The sequence below is a fragment of the Urtica dioica genome, chromosome 6 (genome assembly GCF_054948205.1).
Source record: "Urtica dioica subsp. dioica isolate 48M chromosome 6, U.dioica_male_clone48M_v1_H2, whole genome shotgun sequence".
Lineage (NCBI taxonomy): Eukaryota > Viridiplantae > Streptophyta > Magnoliopsida > Rosales > Urticaceae > Urtica > Urtica dioica.
The window spans coordinates 2,461,976-2,480,565 of NC_142761.1; the positions used below are offsets into that span (position 1 = coordinate 2,461,976).

At 37.8% G+C, this 18,590-nt stretch overlaps 1 protein-coding gene and 1 pseudogene across 1 annotated transcript; one reads left to right on the forward strand and one right to left on the reverse strand.

Annotated features, from left to right (window-relative positions):
• Nucleotides 1-1,506: 1,506 nt before the first annotated feature.
• Nucleotides 1,507-2,205, forward strand: LOC149392871 (secreted RxLR effector protein 161 pseudogene; annotated as a pseudogene).
• A 7,918-nt stretch (nt 2,206-10,123) lies between these two features.
• On the reverse strand, nt 10,124-13,140 carry LOC149392872 (uncharacterized). Its single transcript, XM_089617385.1, has 2 exons — nt 12,476-13,140; nt 10,124-11,133 (listed from the first exon to the last, which is right to left on the reverse strand). The coding sequence occupies exons 1-2, from the start codon at nt 13,133-13,135 to the stop codon at nt 10,267-10,269; spliced, it is 1,527 nt and encodes a 508-aa protein (XP_089473511.1). The 5' UTR covers nt 13,136-13,140; the 3' UTR covers nt 10,124-10,266.
• Nucleotides 13,141-18,590: the final 5,450 nt, after the last annotated feature.

The following is an 18,590-nucleotide window of genomic DNA, read 5'->3' on the forward strand; positions in this document are numbered from 1 at the left end:
ATGATTTGTCATTCTACTTTACCTGAATCGCTCTGGGGAGAAGCATTAAAGACTGCAACATATATCCTTAACAGGGTTCCAACTAAGGCAGCGAGCAAAACACCTTACGAACTTTGGACGGGCAAAAAGCCTAGTCTAAAACATATGCACGTTTGGGGATGTCCAGCTGAGGCAAGGCCTTATAAGCCTAATGAAAAGAAACTGGACTCAATGACTGTGATCTGCTATTTTGTTGGATACGCTGAGAGATCCCGAGGGTACAAGTTTTATGATCCCACAATTAGGTCAATTTTTGAGACAGGAAATGCTCAATTCTTTGAGGATGTCGAGTTTGCAGGGGGAGATACGGTAAGAAAATTTGTCTTGGAAGAGAAATATGTTAATATTCGCATAGGTGGTATTGACAATGATCATGACTTAACTCCTGACATTGTTCAAGACCCAATTCAAGACAATATTAGAGAGCCCCTTGCTCAACAAATTGTTCCAGAAGAACAAACTCTACCACCTCAAGAACATATGCCATTAAGAAGATCCACCAGAGAAAGAAGAAGTGCAATACCAGATGATTATGTTGTATTTCTTCAAGAACATGAGGATGACATTGGAGTGAACGAAGATGATCCTATTAACTTCCTTCAAGCCATGAAAAGTTCCGATTCTCAAATGTGGATCGATGCCATGAATGAAGAGATGAAATCTATGAAGGATAATGACGTTTGGGACCTTGTACCATTACCAGAAGGTGCGAAACCCATTGGTTGCAAATGGATATTTAAGACCAAAAAGGATTTGAAAGGTGATGTGGAAAGGTACAAAGCTCGTCTTGTTGCAAAAGGTTTCACACAGAAAGAAGGCATCGACTATAAAGAGACTTTCTCTCCGGTTTCCACGAAAGACTCTTTTAGAATTATAATGGCATTAGTGGCGCATTTTGATCTTGAGTTACATCAGATGGATGTGAAGACTGCGTTCCTTAATGGTGACATCGAGGAAACAATCTATATGGTGCAACCAGAAAATTATGTGTCCAAAGACACAAATGATTTGGTCTGCAAACTTAAAAAATCTATCTATTGACTCAAACAAGCATCTCGACAATGGTATTTCAAATTTCACCAAGTGATTATTTCGTTCGGTTTTGAAATGAATTTGGTGGATGAATGTATATACCATAAGTTCTGTGGGAGTAAGTGTATTTTTCTGGTTTTATATGTTGATGACATTTTGCTTGCCAACAACGATATAGGCTTATTGCACGAAACCAAGAGATTTCTAGCTAAGACTTTTGAGATGAAAGATCTTGGTGACACCTCTTTTGTATTAGGAATCCAGATATCTCGAGATCGCTCTCGGGGGATTCTTGGATTATCACAAAAGAGCTATATCGAAAAGGTTCTAAAAAGATATGGCATGCAAGAATGTAAACCAGGTGATACTCCTGTGGCTAAGGGAGACAAATTCAGTCTCAATCAGTGCCCTAAGAATGATTTTGAAGAAAAGGAAATGCAGACGATTCCCTACGCTTCGGCAGTAGGAAGTCTAATGTATGCTCAGGTTTGTACGCGTCCGGATATTGCGTACACTACATGGATGTTAGGCAGATATTTAAGCAACCCAGGGATGGACCATTGGAAAGCAGCTAAACGGGTCCTACGGTACTTACAAAGAACAAAAGACTACATGCTCACATATCGGAGGTTAGATCAGATCGAGATCATCGGGTATACTGACTCTGATTTTGCTGGATGCCAAGACAGTATGAAGTCTACATCGGGCTACATTTACTTGCTAGCTGGAGGCGCTATATCCTGGAAGAGTGCTAAACAGTCACTTATAGCATCTTCCACTATGGCAGCGGAATTTGTAGCTTGTTATGAGGCGTCCAATCAGGGGATATGGTTGCGGAATTTTATCACTGGGTTGCGCATAGTAGATGGTGTTGATAGACCACTCAAGTTATATTGTGACAACAAATCCGCTGTACTGTACTCCAACAACAACAGGAGCTCCACGAAGTCGAAACACATCGACATCAAGTTTCTGGTTGTGAAAGAAAGAATTCAGAGTAGACAGTTGTCTATCGAGCACATCGGAACAAACTCCATGATTGCGGATCCGCTTACTAAGGGACTATCACCCAAAGTGTTTCACGAGCACACTGCTCATATGAGTGTTATTTCAGCTCAGGATATTCAGTTCTAGTGGGAGTTTGTTGTTTTGCTATTTTTAGTGCTTTTATGACATGTTTGGTTTTATTTATGATTATTGAGGTTTTCTGCAGAAATTAAGTTTTTTTGTTTATTTAGACTCTGTTTTTCTAGTATATGGTTTGATCTCACTAAGGTTTAAGGAGGACCAAATGGAAATAGACATGTCGAGGTCACATAACATGAAATTTCCATACTACACATCCACTTCATGATCCATGTCGTTCAGTTGTATCGATATACGTGACCATTGATGGGTATAACTACGATAGATGTAGTGAATGCCGCTTTGATCCTATGTTGATATGGTTGATGGACCGGATTGGTTATGAGATACATTTTGGTAATGACAGTAAAGTTGAGCTCTTTCGGTTATTTTTTGCGATACATAATTATAAGGTTAAACATATAGCCCAAGTGGGAGATTGTTGGATCTTTAATCCAATATGTTGGATCCATAATCCAACGTTGGGCTTATATGTTAAATAATTATGTGTTGTGAATTGTCAATAAAGATGACCAGTTAAAAGTGATCTAATTTGGTGTACGGTTATTGGGCTTTAATAATGTATCTAACAGGTTGTGGGCCTTTAATGTGTAGACTCATTATGGGCTTCTATTTCAGTGATGTGTTGAAATAGGAAGCCCACTAGGGTAACCTAGGGTTTCTCTATAAATACGGCTGGTCCCCAGGTCACACGTAACATTCTTGTCATTCCTGATATCCCGTCGTCAGAGTGAGCCAGAGAGAACTGAAGGGACTCTCAAATAAATACGTGTTGATCTGGAAGACCAACCGTCATGGATTCATCAGGTACGCTTCCGCTATTTAATTTATGATTCTCCAATGTTCAACATGATTCGGTCGTGGAATTAGGTGATGGATTTCACCCGTGATATTCGGATATAACAGGAACTACGTACGGGCTCCGACGCAAAGGCGTTATGGCTCTGAAACGGTCCTCAGACATACTCACGTACAGTCTCGAGAACTACGTGTCACCCAACATCGAATGTCTTCGACGAAACGGAGTCAGTCGCCCACCGGGCCCCACGTATTCACGATAATGTTGAACTGGCCGAGGCTCATCACTTGGTGCCCGAACGAGTTTCGAGAGAGTCGCGGCGATGGGATTCGACCCTCTGAAAATCAGGTTCGTCCAAGCTCTGTTCGCCGTTCTCGGGATGAAGAAATTGAAGTGGGACGGGAAAGCCGAGGCGTACGAGAAGTAGGGTTGGTCCGAGGAAGAGCTTTTGTTCGCCTTCAAGAGGGACCCGCGTTGCATGTGTTTGTCTGTGGATAGGGTCGAGGCGGGTCTGAAGCCAAGAGAGTTGGCCGGATCGCCGTCAGCGCTTTGTTACAGCTTGAAGAGAGTCAAGCTGAGATATTCGGTCCTCGGTTTTCTTTCGTCAAAAGGTCTCCTGAAAAATGACGTTTCCGTGCTTAGGTTGGCTTGTTAAACCGAAGCGGAGTTTGTGAGGATGTTTCTCATGCGTTACGCCGAGAAAGCTCCGGAGCTTTTGGATATGTACAAACGAAAGCCGAGGCGTTCGAGCGACGGAGACTGCGGGCCCAAATTTGCCCAAGCCTGAGTTTTCTTGAAATTCAAGGCATTTCGTCGGTCGAATTCTGAAGCGAAGAGTTAGGCGTTTATAGATTTTCTCATTCAAAGGAGTTCGTATCAGAAAAAAAAACAATTTGGTGTTGAAAAGGAAGGATACAACTTCAGAATTGTATTAAGTACGATCACAGTCCAAGCTTTTCTTTATACAGAGAAGGTTTTTGTGAAGAGGTTTTTATTGGATTTGTACAACGGAAACGCTAGTCTTTTCCTATGACCACCCTATTCCATTGATGATGAACTTTTAGCTTTTTTTTTTTTTTTTTTTTAATTATTATTTTTAATTATTTTTAATTATTATTATTATTATTTTTTTTTATATAAAAAACTCCAGAGTTCTAGAGTAGTGAAAGCTTGTGATAACGAACAATCTCAGAAGAGTGTAAAAAGTGGTTCTCATAAAAATTTGCTTACAAACATGAAATTTTTAGTAAATGTTCCGATCTGCGTTTGCGATTCTATTGAAAGAAGTTTGAGCATATGTGGAAACAAGCCTCTCTATGAAATCCGTAGACCTCTGAAACGAAGCCGGTCATGCTCTGCGAGATACACTAAAATTCCACAGAAAAATCGGGGCCAAGACGAGCCATCAACTTGGTCTCTTTCGATTTTGTGGCGGCTTTTTTTTTTTTTGGCTGGAAATTCCTCACAGCCTGCTTCATTTTTGCAGTGGAACTAACAGCGATTCGGGAAGAAGGTCACTTAGTTGAGTATATTATGCGTTTAAATTCTCTTTCAGTTTCGTCAAACCGTTACGGAAACGCAGTATCAGAACCCACTCTTGGCCGATTTGGCCGTTGCTCCATTGACAAACATAAACCATTTTCTTTCCCTGGGAAAAAAAATGGGAGGATTGAATTTGAAAATCTAGCAACAAGATTTCGTTTGTATTTTAACTTCCAAATTTGTTGAGAGGATTGGTTGTGTTGTGAACATGTATGATCGTCTTGGTCAAAAGCATTTTTATTTTTATTTATTTATTTATTTATTTTTTTTTTCCCCTCCCTTCAAAAAAAAAAAAAAAAAAGCACACTGTCCCCTTATTTTTATTTTTTGAATTTTATTCACTATTATCATTATGTACGTTATATACTTACTATTCGTTTAAAATTTAAATTCCCTTACAAAAAACAAGCAATCTCCTCTAAAATAAAAATAGGACGATGCGGTTATCTAGCCATTTATAAGTTTAACAGTGGCAGAATAGCTAGCTAAGATTTTCAAAATTGAGGCAAAATAGCCCAAAAATTAAAAAAAACCCCAAAACAACCTTTGTAACACCATCGCCATCGCTTCTCTCAACCCAAACAAACCGATTATCTCCGATCAGAACTTTCTCGATCGAGACGAACTATGATATCTCTGATCGTGAACTTCATCGCCGGAGGAGACGAACTCTGATATCTCCGATCGTGAAGCTTCGCCGGAATAACTCTGCTCTTTGTGTGGATTCGAGCTCTTCCACTTACTTCGCATATGAAGCTTCGAGTGAATCAAACCGAGTTTTGGTCTGATCCGAGAAGAGGCCGAGCAAGGCAAATCTGAGGAAGAGGAAGTTAGGAGAGAGCCCAATAAGGAGGATTCAGGGATTTCAAACTATGGAGCAAATGACACATGATACTTGCACTATTTTTTTTTAATTTGAGTCATTTCATTAATTTAGACAAATTTTAGCTATATAGCCAATGTTTCGTAAATCTAAGGTAAATAGCCACGTTCATATATTTACAGTAAATTGACATAAATACCAACCTTTTTATTTCAATGAAAAGACGAATTAGGAATGCCACATCATCTTTATGGCTATTTACCTAAGATTTACGAAACGTTGACTATATAGTGTTGGAATAAAGTTAATAAATTTTATTTATTAACAGTTGGATGGTTGATTTTGTTTGCCAAAATCGGACCTAAGTTGAATGAGAAATTGACGAGCTGGGTCGAGCTAGACAAAATGACGAAGTCATTCAGCTCGACTAGATAAGACGAGCTAGACGAAATGACGAAGTCATTCAGCTCGACTAGATAGGTCGAGCTGGATGAAGTGACAGTCATTTCAGCTCGACCGGGCGAGCTCGACTAGCGAGGTCGAACTGGCAAGCTCGACTGGCGAGGTCGAACTGGCGAGCTCGACTAGCGAGGTCGAACTGGCGAGCTCGACTAGAGAGGTCGAACTGGATCAGCTCGACTAGCGAGGTCGAACTGGATCAGCTCGACTAGGCGAAGTCGGTCTGGAAGAATTGACAAATTCATTCCAGCTCGACAAAATGCAAGGTCAACGTACTTTGAAGTGACAACGTTATTCCAGTTCGACTGGATCGAGCTCGACTTGGGCGAGCTCGACCAGGCGAACTGGACGAGCTCGACCAGGCGAACTGGATGAGCTCGACCAGACGAGCTGGACGAGCTCGACCAGGCGAACTGGTGACAAAGTCATTCTAGGTCGGACGAGCTCGACTGGACGAGCTCGACTGGACGAGCTCGACCGGACGAAGGGGCGATTTAAAGCCTACAGTTTTTGAGCTTTAAGTGCGCATTATGGCTGTGCCATTAATGCTGAAAACGTTGGACGCTCTGCATGAGTTTGAAACGGTATATTTACTGAGTGTAATAATATGCGTTAATGCCTTTATGGCTGTACGTTTTTTAAGTTTCAAACCTCACAGCCTTCGCCTATATAAGTGAAGTTTAAGCTCTCATTCAGTACGAGAAGGAAAATATACGAGAATTTCATAAGAATCCCCACTGTTCCCGAGCTCCTTATTTCCCATAAAATTTTTCTTTTCTCTTGTCGTGGTGGTAGTGTTCGCTCAGGTTCAAGTTCGCCGAGAGAGTCAAGTGGTTGGTGCTCAACTTGCCTCTGCAAGTCGTTGTATCCTGGGAGGCTTTCGCTCACGTGTCCTAGCATCCGTGGGAGGGCGATAAAAAGCTTCAAGGAAACCGTCTAACGGGCCTCGACTTTTCCGATCTGTTTTGTGGTTTTCCGGTTCAAGGTTTAGCCGGATTTCCTTGTAATATTATTTACGTGTATTTTTCAAGCAAACAATTTGTCTTTTATTTATATCAATATTATTTGTAATATTGCTAACATATAGCAATCACAAACGTTTTAATTGACTAGTTACCTAATTTTTTGTTTATTAATTTCCATCGGTTACTAAGCTAAATTTAAGAGCTCTACGTGAGATTAGATCGTAGACAGGAGACTCTAGAAACAATTAGATCGAAGAGATGAGACATATGCTAATTTCAGAGCCCTTTTTCAATCTCGTGCGTTATCCAAACATTTCTATCATTTCTGTACGAGCAATGATATTTCCAATAAGCATTAACCAACAAGTGATGTGGAAGGAGCAAGATGTGTGAATTGAAATAGTCACAATCTTGAAATAGCATGTCTACATATAATACTTAGACTAAGCTAAGAACCACATTGATTCTATCAATGAAACTTGCGAGCAAATGTGGTCCTACAACAAATTTCTGAAATAACATAATAAGTGAGCCACGGCATCTTTTTCTATCCTCCTTCACCAGGGTTCTCTTCCAAAAATTCTTTGATAAGTTTATTTTAGGATAATTTACAAGATTACCCTCTGAACTCGTGCTTGATTAACAAAGTGCACCCTGTACTCGGATTTTCAACAAAAAATACCCTGAACTCAGGTTTTTGTTGACTTTTGCCCCTTCCGTCAAAATTTAGCAGTTACCATCCATAACATACGCACGTTTTAGTCACATGTTACCTCAATTGAGGGTAGAATAGTATTTTTAGTATATTGAATTAATTTTTAATTTTTTTTCTATATAAAATCTCTCTCTCTCTCTCTCTCTATCTCCTCTTTCTTCTTCTTTTCTTCTCTACGCTTTCTGCAAGGTTTAAGCTCTCACGGTTTCTCTACAAGGAAAGTTTGAAACTCTCACGTAATGCTGGTCTCTGTAGATTTTTAGTGCTTCAGAAACAACCTATGTATCTCGGATTCTCGTCGCAGATCGTCAAGTACCGAAATCCCCAAATTTCTTAGAAAATTAACTATCTCTGAGTTTTCTCTCTCGTCGCGCTCCATGGCTGCCCAGGCCTACTCGCTGGTCTCCCTCCTCACACTCCCCGAGAAGGTCTCCCAGCTCTGCAACAACGCCTCCGCCAACCCGCGGCTCGGCGTGCCGGCGTACGAGTGGTGGTCGGAGGCCCTCCACGGCCTCGCCACCAATGGCCCCGGCGTCTCCTTCGGCGGCGCCGTCCCCGCCGCCACCCCCTTCCCGCAGGTCCTCGTCCAGGCCGCCTCTTTCAGCCGCGCGCTCTGGTGCCGAGCCGCCGCCGCCGTGGGAACCGAGGCCCGCGCCATGTACAACTCCGGCCGCGCCGGGCTCACGTTCTGGGCCCCCAACGTGAACGTGTTCCGGGACCCCCGACGAGGACCCGTTCCTCACCTCCGCCTTCGCCGTCGAGTTCGTCACCACCTTTCAAGACGGGGAGATCAACGTCAGCGATGATGCCGCCGGTGGGGGTTTGATGCTCTCCTCTTGTTGCAAGCACCTCTCTGCTTATGATCTCGAGATGTGGGGGAACTTTGCTCGCTACAACTTCAATGCAGTGATATATATGCTTTTTTTTTTTTGAGAGGCACTGAACTGAAGTGGTGTTTTTATGTTGTAGGTGATGGAGCAAGATCTCGAGATAGCTGCTTGATGTGTTCTTACAATTTTGAAGATGAGGACGAATCAATCAATGACTGAATTGTGTGTGTACGAAATTCAATTTTTTGTGTATTGCTCTCGTTCGTTTGCTTAGGGGAATTGAAGAAGATGCTTGTGGGACTCACGGGGCTTCACCACCAGGACCAGAAGGTTCTCCGTGTCGGCGTCGTACTACCTGATGGCCTGGAACTGCCTCCTCTATGGTGATGATTATTTATGGTAGCAATTTTTTTTCCTTTTGTTGCAGGTGTGTATCGGTCGCGGGAGGAGAAGAAGAAGACAAGAAGAAAGAGGAGAGAGAGAGAGAGAGAGAGAGAGAGAGATTTTATATAGAAAAAAAATTAAAAATTAATTCAATATACTAAAAATACTATTCTACCCTCAATTGAGGTAACATGTGACTAAAACGTGCGTATGTTATGGATGGTAACTGCTAAATTTTGACGGAAGGGGCAAAAGTCAACAAAAACCTGAGTTCAAGGTATTTTTTGTTGAAAATCCGAGTACAGGGTGCACTTTGTTAATCAAGCACGAGTTCAGGGGGTAATCTTGTAAATTATCCTTTATTTTATTCAAGATTTCATTTTTCTCCGACACGGCTTCACCTTCTGATTTGCATAGTTCATTCGAGAATTTACCAGATTTATTGAGGAAAATTAAAATTACAAGCATAATAAATTTAATTTACTAAGGAGGGATATTTGCGAAATTGTGTGGTGTTGATTATTCTGGTGAGGTTTTTTTTTTTTTTTTTTTTTTTTTTTTTTTTTAGAATTAAATGATACTGGACTTGAGCTATTATTTTTAAGGAAGTATATGAATTTACTTAGCTGCTACCTCTCCCCATGATACACATATAGATAGAGATTTTGATATTTGTTGATCAGCTTCAAATAACTGTATATTTAGTTCAAAATTACAGGGGAGAAATATAGTAGGAAAAATTGCCTAATTTGCCATCAATTTCATAACATTTTCCCACTTTTCACAAAAATGTTTTTTTTTTCTTCCCAAAATGTCACCATTTATGTCAACAATGTTGACATATATGTTTGCCCTTCACTATTAGATGTCAACATTGTTGACATATAGGTGACATTTTGGGAAAAATTAACCTTTTGGTAGAAAGTGAGAAAATGTTATGAAATTGGTGGCAAATTAGACAATTTTTCTCAATATAGTATTAGAAAGAAATCAGAATTAAGATAAATTGAATATAAAACAGACTAATTAAGTTTAAAAGAAGGAATCACAAGAAAATGTATAACGCTCCACACACTTTTTAGTAAATAGTCAAAAGTTTTTACTTTTATACTTATATTTTAGTTCATTAATTCGTACTAGTGATTAATTACATAATAGTTATATATGTATTCTCTAAACTTTGTTTAAAAGTTTAGCCTCGCGAAGGGACTGTTCATTGGAGAAAGCCATCGTGCCTTATTACTTGTTTATTGTAAAAATGGAGAAATAATGTTGAAGAATCGTAATCTATAACTAAGCAGGTCTTGATATATGTACGCATATAGTTATAATGTTGGAAACAAGACTTCTCATTTACAGAAAAGCACGTCTACATACAGTAATTGGCCCTTAATTCAAACATACAACACTTTGGATAACTTGGAGAAAAAAAAAAAACACAGCCAAACCAACAAAGTAGTTTATTAAGTTCAAAGTTCAAACAAACCTCCACTAGGCAACAACGACAATCCAACATGAACCCATATATAATATTACAACCAATCTGGCAACGCTTCTTTACGTTGTTTAGGCAAACATGAACGACCATCCCTCCACTGCAGCTCGGAAGCTTTGTTTAGGCAATGCTTCATGTACTCCGATTTCTCAGACGTCCCTTTGTATTCCTCGCACTTCTCCAACCTCCGCTCCAACTCTGCCATCTTTTTTTTCAACTGCGTCGGGATTTCGTTCTCCAGTCTGTGCCCTTGAAAACCCAAGAATGCCTCCACAAGGCTCTCGAACTGCCAATAAACTGCCTCAAGTTTCACTTGCATTTTCAGGAACATCAAATGACAATACCATTCTTGAAGAAGCTCTTTGGTTATGTCCTTCACCATAGTATCGCTCATTCTTTTCATCACTTGGCACAGAATGAAAAGCACGATGCAGTTGAACTCCTCAGAGCGATACGTATGAAATATATTGTCATGTATTGTCATATTGCCACTTGGCAAAAACGTTTTGAGTACATCAACCAGGGAGCGTGGTATGTAGTAGCCTTTCACTTTGACTAAATTTGACCCCAAATCGCTAGGTTTCAGTTCCAGAGGCCTTATTGATTCGAATTGATTCTTTAGCTTGCTAACGAAATGGGTGAATTCGTCACTTGTGAAGCGAGAGAGCCGTAGAGTGTCATCGATCTCTTCGTCACCCAAGAACCTAGATGATTTCCCTTTGTCGTTAGATGATGTAGTGTTTTCCCATTTGTAATAGTATTCGAGACATTCTTTCTCCTCCTCTTTTAGTTTGTCTAGTAGATCCTTCAATGTCAGCGTTGTCGATTCTTCATCCTCGCAAGTTTCATTCCCGAGGGCCTTCAGCTTAACACCTTCATGCTCTCCCCACAATGCACTCAAAATCTAACAACATTGAAACACAACGGATATGTATGTCAATGATTTTTACAAACTAACTAAAAATAGTGCCAGATCCATGTCTATGAATTTTAATAAGAGAATATATGCCACCTGAACTATTGTAATTAAGAAATTGTCAAAATTTCTTTATTTTTTTTAATAACAAGCCATTTTCATTAATTCATACGGTTTTCATTAACTCGATTTACCGTTCCTAATATCAACATAGACTAATTTCATCATTTTCCTAACGAGCAAAGCCTATTAAAAAACAAAAAACAAACACTTTTTTTTTTTGCAAAAACGAAAAAAATAGAAACGTATTATCTGCTAACAGACGTTAAGGAAAATGCTTGTTTTTGTTACTTAGTAAAACCATGAATAAGATCTTTTCTATTTTTATGAAGCATTTAGAAGTTTTGGTATGTTCCTCCTTTTACTGGAGAATGAGTCTTTTAAGTCGAAGGCCAAAGTTTGAAAATATTTTGGTTCCTATTTTATAGTCAATTCAGTGTAAATCCCTTTTTATATTGTTTTGTATTGTGACTCTCTTATTTTTATTTTTTTTAATTGTGCATGTTTTATGCTTAAATAAATAGTCACTTCAAATGGTTCAAATATCTCTGTATCATATTCATTTGTTTTTATAAATATTAATTCTGTTCGATCTTCAAAATTAAAATTGTAACTTTTGATTTTTTTTACTCGAAATTATGAAGGTATTTTAGTAAACATATCCGACTTTAATAGACTCATTGACTACTCATAAAGCTAAACAAACTATAGTTATTTTACAATAGCCACCCAGTCTTAATAAAACTATTTTGCTTCTTTGCCCTTTTAATAATATATTTTTCCTTTCTTTCTACCACTCAATTTGGAAGATATACCTTATCTAATATAAAGTAGGTAACATAAAAAAGCATAGTTTTTTTTAACATATCGTGGTTTAAGTATCTATAGAGATTTTTTTTCCTTTAAAAGGTCTTTATATAAATATTTTTTAAAAAATTATGTCCATATTTCGATAGTAATGACATTTTATTTCATTTATTAACTTGAAAAAAGTATGTTTTAAGTATCAATAATTATACTTAGTGGGTTGGTTTAGTGATCATGTCCTTCGATTATTCTGAAGAGATCAGCAGTTCAAGTCTACTCAGTTGTTAGTGTTTACAGTGCGAGTACCTAAAGATTAAACCCTAAATTGTATGTTAGATATAAATGTCTTTTTTTGTCAGTTTATATATTTAGATATCAATTCATCAAACACTAAATTATATGTTATTATACTAAAAACAATTTACGTATCTAGTTTTGATATTTATGGAGGAAAGGGAATCACCTTGGAAATTAGGCAGTGAACATGAGCAAAATATTTGCACTCCTCGCAATAGTATACGCGAATCCTGGGATCTCTTTCAGTCTCGCAAACATCACAGTAAAACTCTACAGAGCCGTCTTCAATGAGCGAGTCATGAAGAGTGAGAGAGTGGATATGACACTCGTCCTTAACTGTGGACGGCAAGGGACCACAAAGCAAGTGGAATTTGAAACTGCAATCCAAGCATTTAAGTATCGATGACATAACACTGCGTTTGAACTCCTTCAAAATATCAGCGTCCCCGATAAGATCAGGTCGATTACAATAAGCATCATAGCCGTCGCAGCGATCGATATCATCCTCTCCGCCTAGAGTTCTCTCGACGAAACAAAGCTTGTTGTGCTCATGCTCTTCACACCTAATGATATTCTTCACAGTGAGGTGGCATTTCCAGCACAACTCAAAATCACAGTGATTGCACTTCAGCTTGAAGTTGCACAAGCTTTTCTTTTCCATGTCGCAGATTCTGCAGCTGAAGCTCCTTCCGGTGACAATGAATGAAAGAGTGTGGTTGTCGCGAGGGTGAAGAAGATGCTGCGAAGTTTCCAGCGGAGCCTCGGCGCAGTGTTTATGCAAGAAGTAGTCACAGTGAGCGCATCCACAAGCCTCGCCCGAAATCATGGACTCACAAGCCCGGCATTTCAGTGCCTTACTTTCTGAGACAACAAGAGACAGAGGATGTGGATGGCTCAAGTGTTGGAGGCCTTTTTCAGACCCTACCGATGACGTCATCATCATTGCACATTCCAAGTCCATTTGGAGACTGCAATCCCAGCACTTGTAAAACAGTGAACGTGTTTTGATGTCTTTGAGGCAAATTGTACATGACCTCCGAATATCGGACTCGGGAGAGGGCCTGGGCGGGACCATGGACATGGTGTGAGAAGGATGAAAAGAGTGGTTGATCTTCATAGGCAAATCGCCGCAAGATTTATGGATGTAACATTCGCATGATTCATTGCAGACGTAGAAAGGAGCCACCACACGTTTTGAGCATACATAGCATTTTCTATTTTTATTAAGCTTTTCATCTCTCAGGCGCATAGGATCCTTGTGCTGTGAGGATACTCTTGAAACTGGAATATTGAACAACCAAAATCAGATTCATTTCATTCATTTTGAATAACCCAAAAGTAGATGTCCGGATTCAGAAATCTAAGTTGAGGGTGGCGGATGATAATATTATAAATATATATTGGCTTAATAGTTCCCAAAAATTTATGATTGGGACATTTATGTTCCTAATTTTTATAGCATTTTGATATCTGATCTATTTTTTTTATTTTTTATTTTTAATAGCATTATGATCCTTATGTAAAAAAAAAAAAGAAATCATGTTTTTTTTTTAATTTAATGATTTTCAATATCTTAACAACTTAAAAGATACTTACAAGCTAAAATAACTTGTGTTTAAAATAGAAAAATTATATGGACTAAGCCACTTGAAACATGGAAATTGCAATCTAGCCAACGTTTCAGCTAAGTTTCAAACATAGCCACAACTGATGACGTGACTTTTATTAGTCATTTAACAATTTACATGTTTATCCTTCACTACTACAAATACAGTTTTCCGGTGCGGATGACTTTTGGGTGCGACTATTCGCACCTAAAAGTCGCACCAAAAAGACTTTCAGGTGCGAATAGTCGGACCCAAAAATCAATTAAGCGCTGGAAAATTTTCGCGAAATTTTTTGAATTTGGGTGCGACTAGTCGCACCCAAAAGTGTGGTACTACTATTGGGTGCGACTTAGTCGCACCCAATACTTTCTCCAAAGTTATAGGTGCGACTAAGTCGCACCTAAATGACCTAAAATTTTTGGCGGCCAAAACTTCCCCCTTTTTTTACAAAATGTCATTGGGTGCGACATAGTCGCACCCGAAACCACTGACACAAGTCAGTGGGTGCGACTTTGTCGCACCAAAAAAAAAACCTCTGTCTCCGAGTCTCTCCTGCTCTCCCACCCCGTCGCCGCCACCACTACCACTCTCTCTCAGCCTCCGACCGCCACCACTACGCTCCTCCGACCGCCGCCACGACCCTCTCTCTCTCAGCCTCCGTCACGAGGACCGCCGCCACTACCCTCTCTCTCTCCCACCCCGTCGCAGCCACCACTCCGACCGCCACCACTACCACTCTCTCTCAGCCTCCGACCGCCACCACTACGCTCCTCCGACCGCCGCCACTACCCTCTGTCTCTCTCAGTCTCCATCACGAGGACCGCCGCCACTACCCTCTCTCTCTCCGGCCACCCCGTCGCAGCCACCACTCCGACCGCCACCACTACCACAAGGTGAGGATTCTTGACCTAGAGTTGATTTTGGACTTTTGAGCTCCAAAATTCAAATTTGAGGTTTCGGATTTCAAAGATGATTTTTATGAAATTGATTGGTTTTGGTTGCTCATTGAACTCGATTAGTGATGGTTATAGCTTGAATTTGTGGATTGAGTTCGGATTTCCTTGGTTTGTTAGTGATTTGGCCGAAATTTGATGAACTAGGGTTTGAAATTTTGAATTTTGGGGCTTTTGATTTCTGCGTGTTGATTGATTCCGACGAGCCCCTCCGCTGCTGCCTCTCCGACCAGCTCCTCCGACTTGTCCCGAGCCTCCGACCAGCCCCTCCGCTTCATTAGGTATTTTTCATAATTTGATTAGTATTTTGATTACTAGTTTAGTTTGATTAGTAGTTTAGTTTATAATTAGTTAGTTAGTTTGTAATTGATTTGTAATGAATTAGTTAATTAATTTGTAATTAATTTATGAAATGAAATTTGTTCTAATTAGTTTTAGGTTTTTTAGTTTAATACTTACATGTTTAGTTTGTTTAGTTTTGATTAGTTTAGGTTAATTGAAATTGTCAAATTGAAATTGTAATTAGTTTAATAATATGTTTAAGTTGTTTAGTTTAAATTTGTTTAGGTTAATTGAAGTTGTTAAATTGAAATTGTAATTAGTTTAATAATATGTTTAGGTTGTTTAGTTTTGATTAGTTTAGGTTAATTGATAGAAATTGTCAAATTGAAATTGTAATTAGTTTAATAATATGTTTAAGTTGTTTAATTTTAATTTGTTTAGGTTAATTAAAATTGTCAAATTGAAATTGTAATTAATTTAATAATATGTTTAAGATGTTTAGTTTTGATTAGTTTAGGTTAATTGAAATTGTCAAATTGAAATTGAAATTGTAATTAGTTTAATTAATAATATGTGTTAAATTGTTAATCATGAAATTAAAATTAGTTAAGTTATTGTATAAATGAGTTGAGAATATTGTATTTTTGTTGTAAACGAGCCACGGAGGTTCTGTTTAGGGTTTAGTTGATTATTATGATAGTTTTAGATGATTTGTATATGCTTTTAAATGAGTTCGCACCCAATGCTGTTTTTTGTACTAGTGCTTTTTATAAAAGTTGGCTGAATATCTCGCCTATTTACATGTTTATCCTTAGTTGAAATTTACAGTCAAAATAAATTTTTTTGGTTATTTTAGAATTAACAGTTTGTATATCTAGAAGTTGAATTTCATTAAAAAAAATAAATCAAAATGTATAACAAATCTTATGATTCCAAAATATATATCAACATAGAGGATGTCTTGTAAATATTAAAGTTAAATGAAAAATATATTAGAACAGACAAAACAAATCGGAGAAACTAAATATGGGAGTTTAAATATTATATGGATAAAGACACTATAACGTAAAAAGAAGCCACCACAGGTTTAAAGCATAATTTGCATTCTCTATTTTCATTCAGCTTTTCATCTCTCAGGCACAGAAGACCCTTGTGCCGTGATAATGAGGATATCAATGAAACTGGAATATTGAACAACCAAAAGTGGATGTCCGGATTACAATAATGAGCACAAAAAATAAAAAAAATAAAAAAATTGAAGGGTCAAAAGTAACCACACCAAGTTTAAAAACCACCAGTTCGTCCCTATGTAGTGTAGCCGACACGAAAAATATAGTTCTGCAATATTTCTTTTAATATTTGCATGACGAAACCTAGAAGACCTTCGTGCAAAGACCTGTTTCTATTTGTAGTCACCAATTCCTTTCTTCTTGAATTTGTAAAGAAAAACATTATCTAATTTTGCGACGTATAAGGGGATGTTATATTGATTATCTAGGGCAGTATAATAAGTCTACAATTAAGATATATGTATTCCATAAATAATATATATGTTACCAAATGAATGTAATGAAACTAAACACTTACCCAAGGTTTCCATAGCAGCACAGCAAGATATCAAACCAGCAGAGAGAGCCAGACAAAGAGATAACAAACGAAGCAAATAAAGAAAAAGAAGAGTTGAATGAAGTTGAAAAGAATTCTCGGATATATATGGTAATAAAGAATTATTCTCTGTTTTAAACTTTAAACTTTAGAATCACAACCAGACTTCCCATTGGAGAAAAGCACTTGTGCGAGCTGTATCACTTTGTTTGATGTCTAAAACAATTAATCCTGAAGAAGAATCCTAAGCTATACTTTAAATCCAAGTAACAGATCAACCTGTTTCAAAGAGACAAGAAAGCGATAAAGCAATAGAACTTGTATCATAAATAATTGTGTTGTGCTAGTTAAAAGTGCTTTTAATCTTACTGTGTGAAAAAGTTGTTGTTCATTAACTGTTTTAAAATTGTTTAATATGTGAATCTTCTTCAACCATGTTGTTCTTTATAGTTGGTCTGGCGTTTTTTTAATGATACCTTAAGGATCTGAGTTCATAGTTTCTACTCAAATTTCTCTTTTTTTTCGAGCATGTAGACAACTCATTATAATTCTATGCTCATTCGTATCATTTAAAAAAAAAAGATTCACCAAATCTTCATCTTGCTTGGAACCAAAGCAAAGCTGTTGATTTTCCTCTCTTGGTGACAAATACAAAAGGATTCTCGAAAAAACAAAAAAAAAACCCCCTCGGTAATAAAAGTTATTCCATTGAAGCATCTCCAAAGCTCAAGTTTCTTCAATTTTGTTCACGAAGAAACCCAAATTCGTTGCGATATGGTCATCGTGGACCAAAGTAAAAAACATTACCAACTCGAATATATTGAAACATTAGATATTCGTGAACTTGAAAAGCTGTAGATCTATATCCACTTGAATGTTGTATACCAAATGCACATTTGTTATAGGGCGCTCTAGATTATTAGCTTTTTTAAAACTTAGAATTGTGAAATAACCAACGTTTTAGTAGTATTTGATAATTACTCAATCCTTGATGTAATAAGACAAAATTACTCTTATTTTTTCCCCTCATTCTATGCCAAAAACAAATTAAATGAAAATAATTTATCTATACCTAAATACTCTCTCTCTCTCTCTCTCTCTCTCTCTCTCTCTCTCTCTCTCTCTCTCGCTTCGTTACATTTGTAGCCATGACGGAGGTAAAAAAAAATCAATAGCATCGCAATTAATAGTCGATAATAACTGGTTTAATAGGTTTCTGGTAGAAACTTATTAACAGTTAATACCGACTATTAGTTAAAACATAAACTGATTAATATTTATTAACGACTATTAACTGCGCTTTAAATGTTTTTAACATTTGTTCATGGCTAAAAAATGTGAAGAGAGAGAGAAAGAGTTATTTTGTTTCCCTATAAAAGGTCTTTATTAAAATATTTTAAAAATGAATATTTATTTTATTTATTAACTTGGAAAATTACGTTTTAAATATAAATAATTATTTTACTTCAAAGATGTCACGAGCTCAAGTCCACCCTAAGGTCATATCAATTGTTAGTGTTTCTAGAGCAGGGACCTAGAGATTAAACCCCAATTTTAAACAAGTATAAATATTAATGAATACAAAATGTTATTATACTAAAAACAATATACGTATCTAGTTTTGACATTGATGGAGGAAAGTAAATATCACCATGGGAATTAGACAGTGAACATGAGTAAAATATTTGCACTCCTCGCAATAGTTAATGCGAGTCCTCGGATTTCTTTCAGTCTCGCAAACATCACAGTAGTACTCTCCAGAATCGTCTTCAATGAACGAGTCATGAAGAGTGAGAGGGTGGATATGGGACTCATGCTTAACTGTGGACGGCAA

Coding starts and splice junctions, on each gene's coding strand:
- LOC149392872 (XM_089617385.1), bottom strand. CDS start 13,135: ATGATTTCGGGCGAGGCTTGTGGATGCGCTCACTGTGACTACTTCTTG. Junction 11,134..12,475: donor TTCACTGCCTAATTTCCAAG/GTGATTCCCTTT, acceptor CAATGTTGTTAG/ATTTTGAGTGCATTGTGGGG.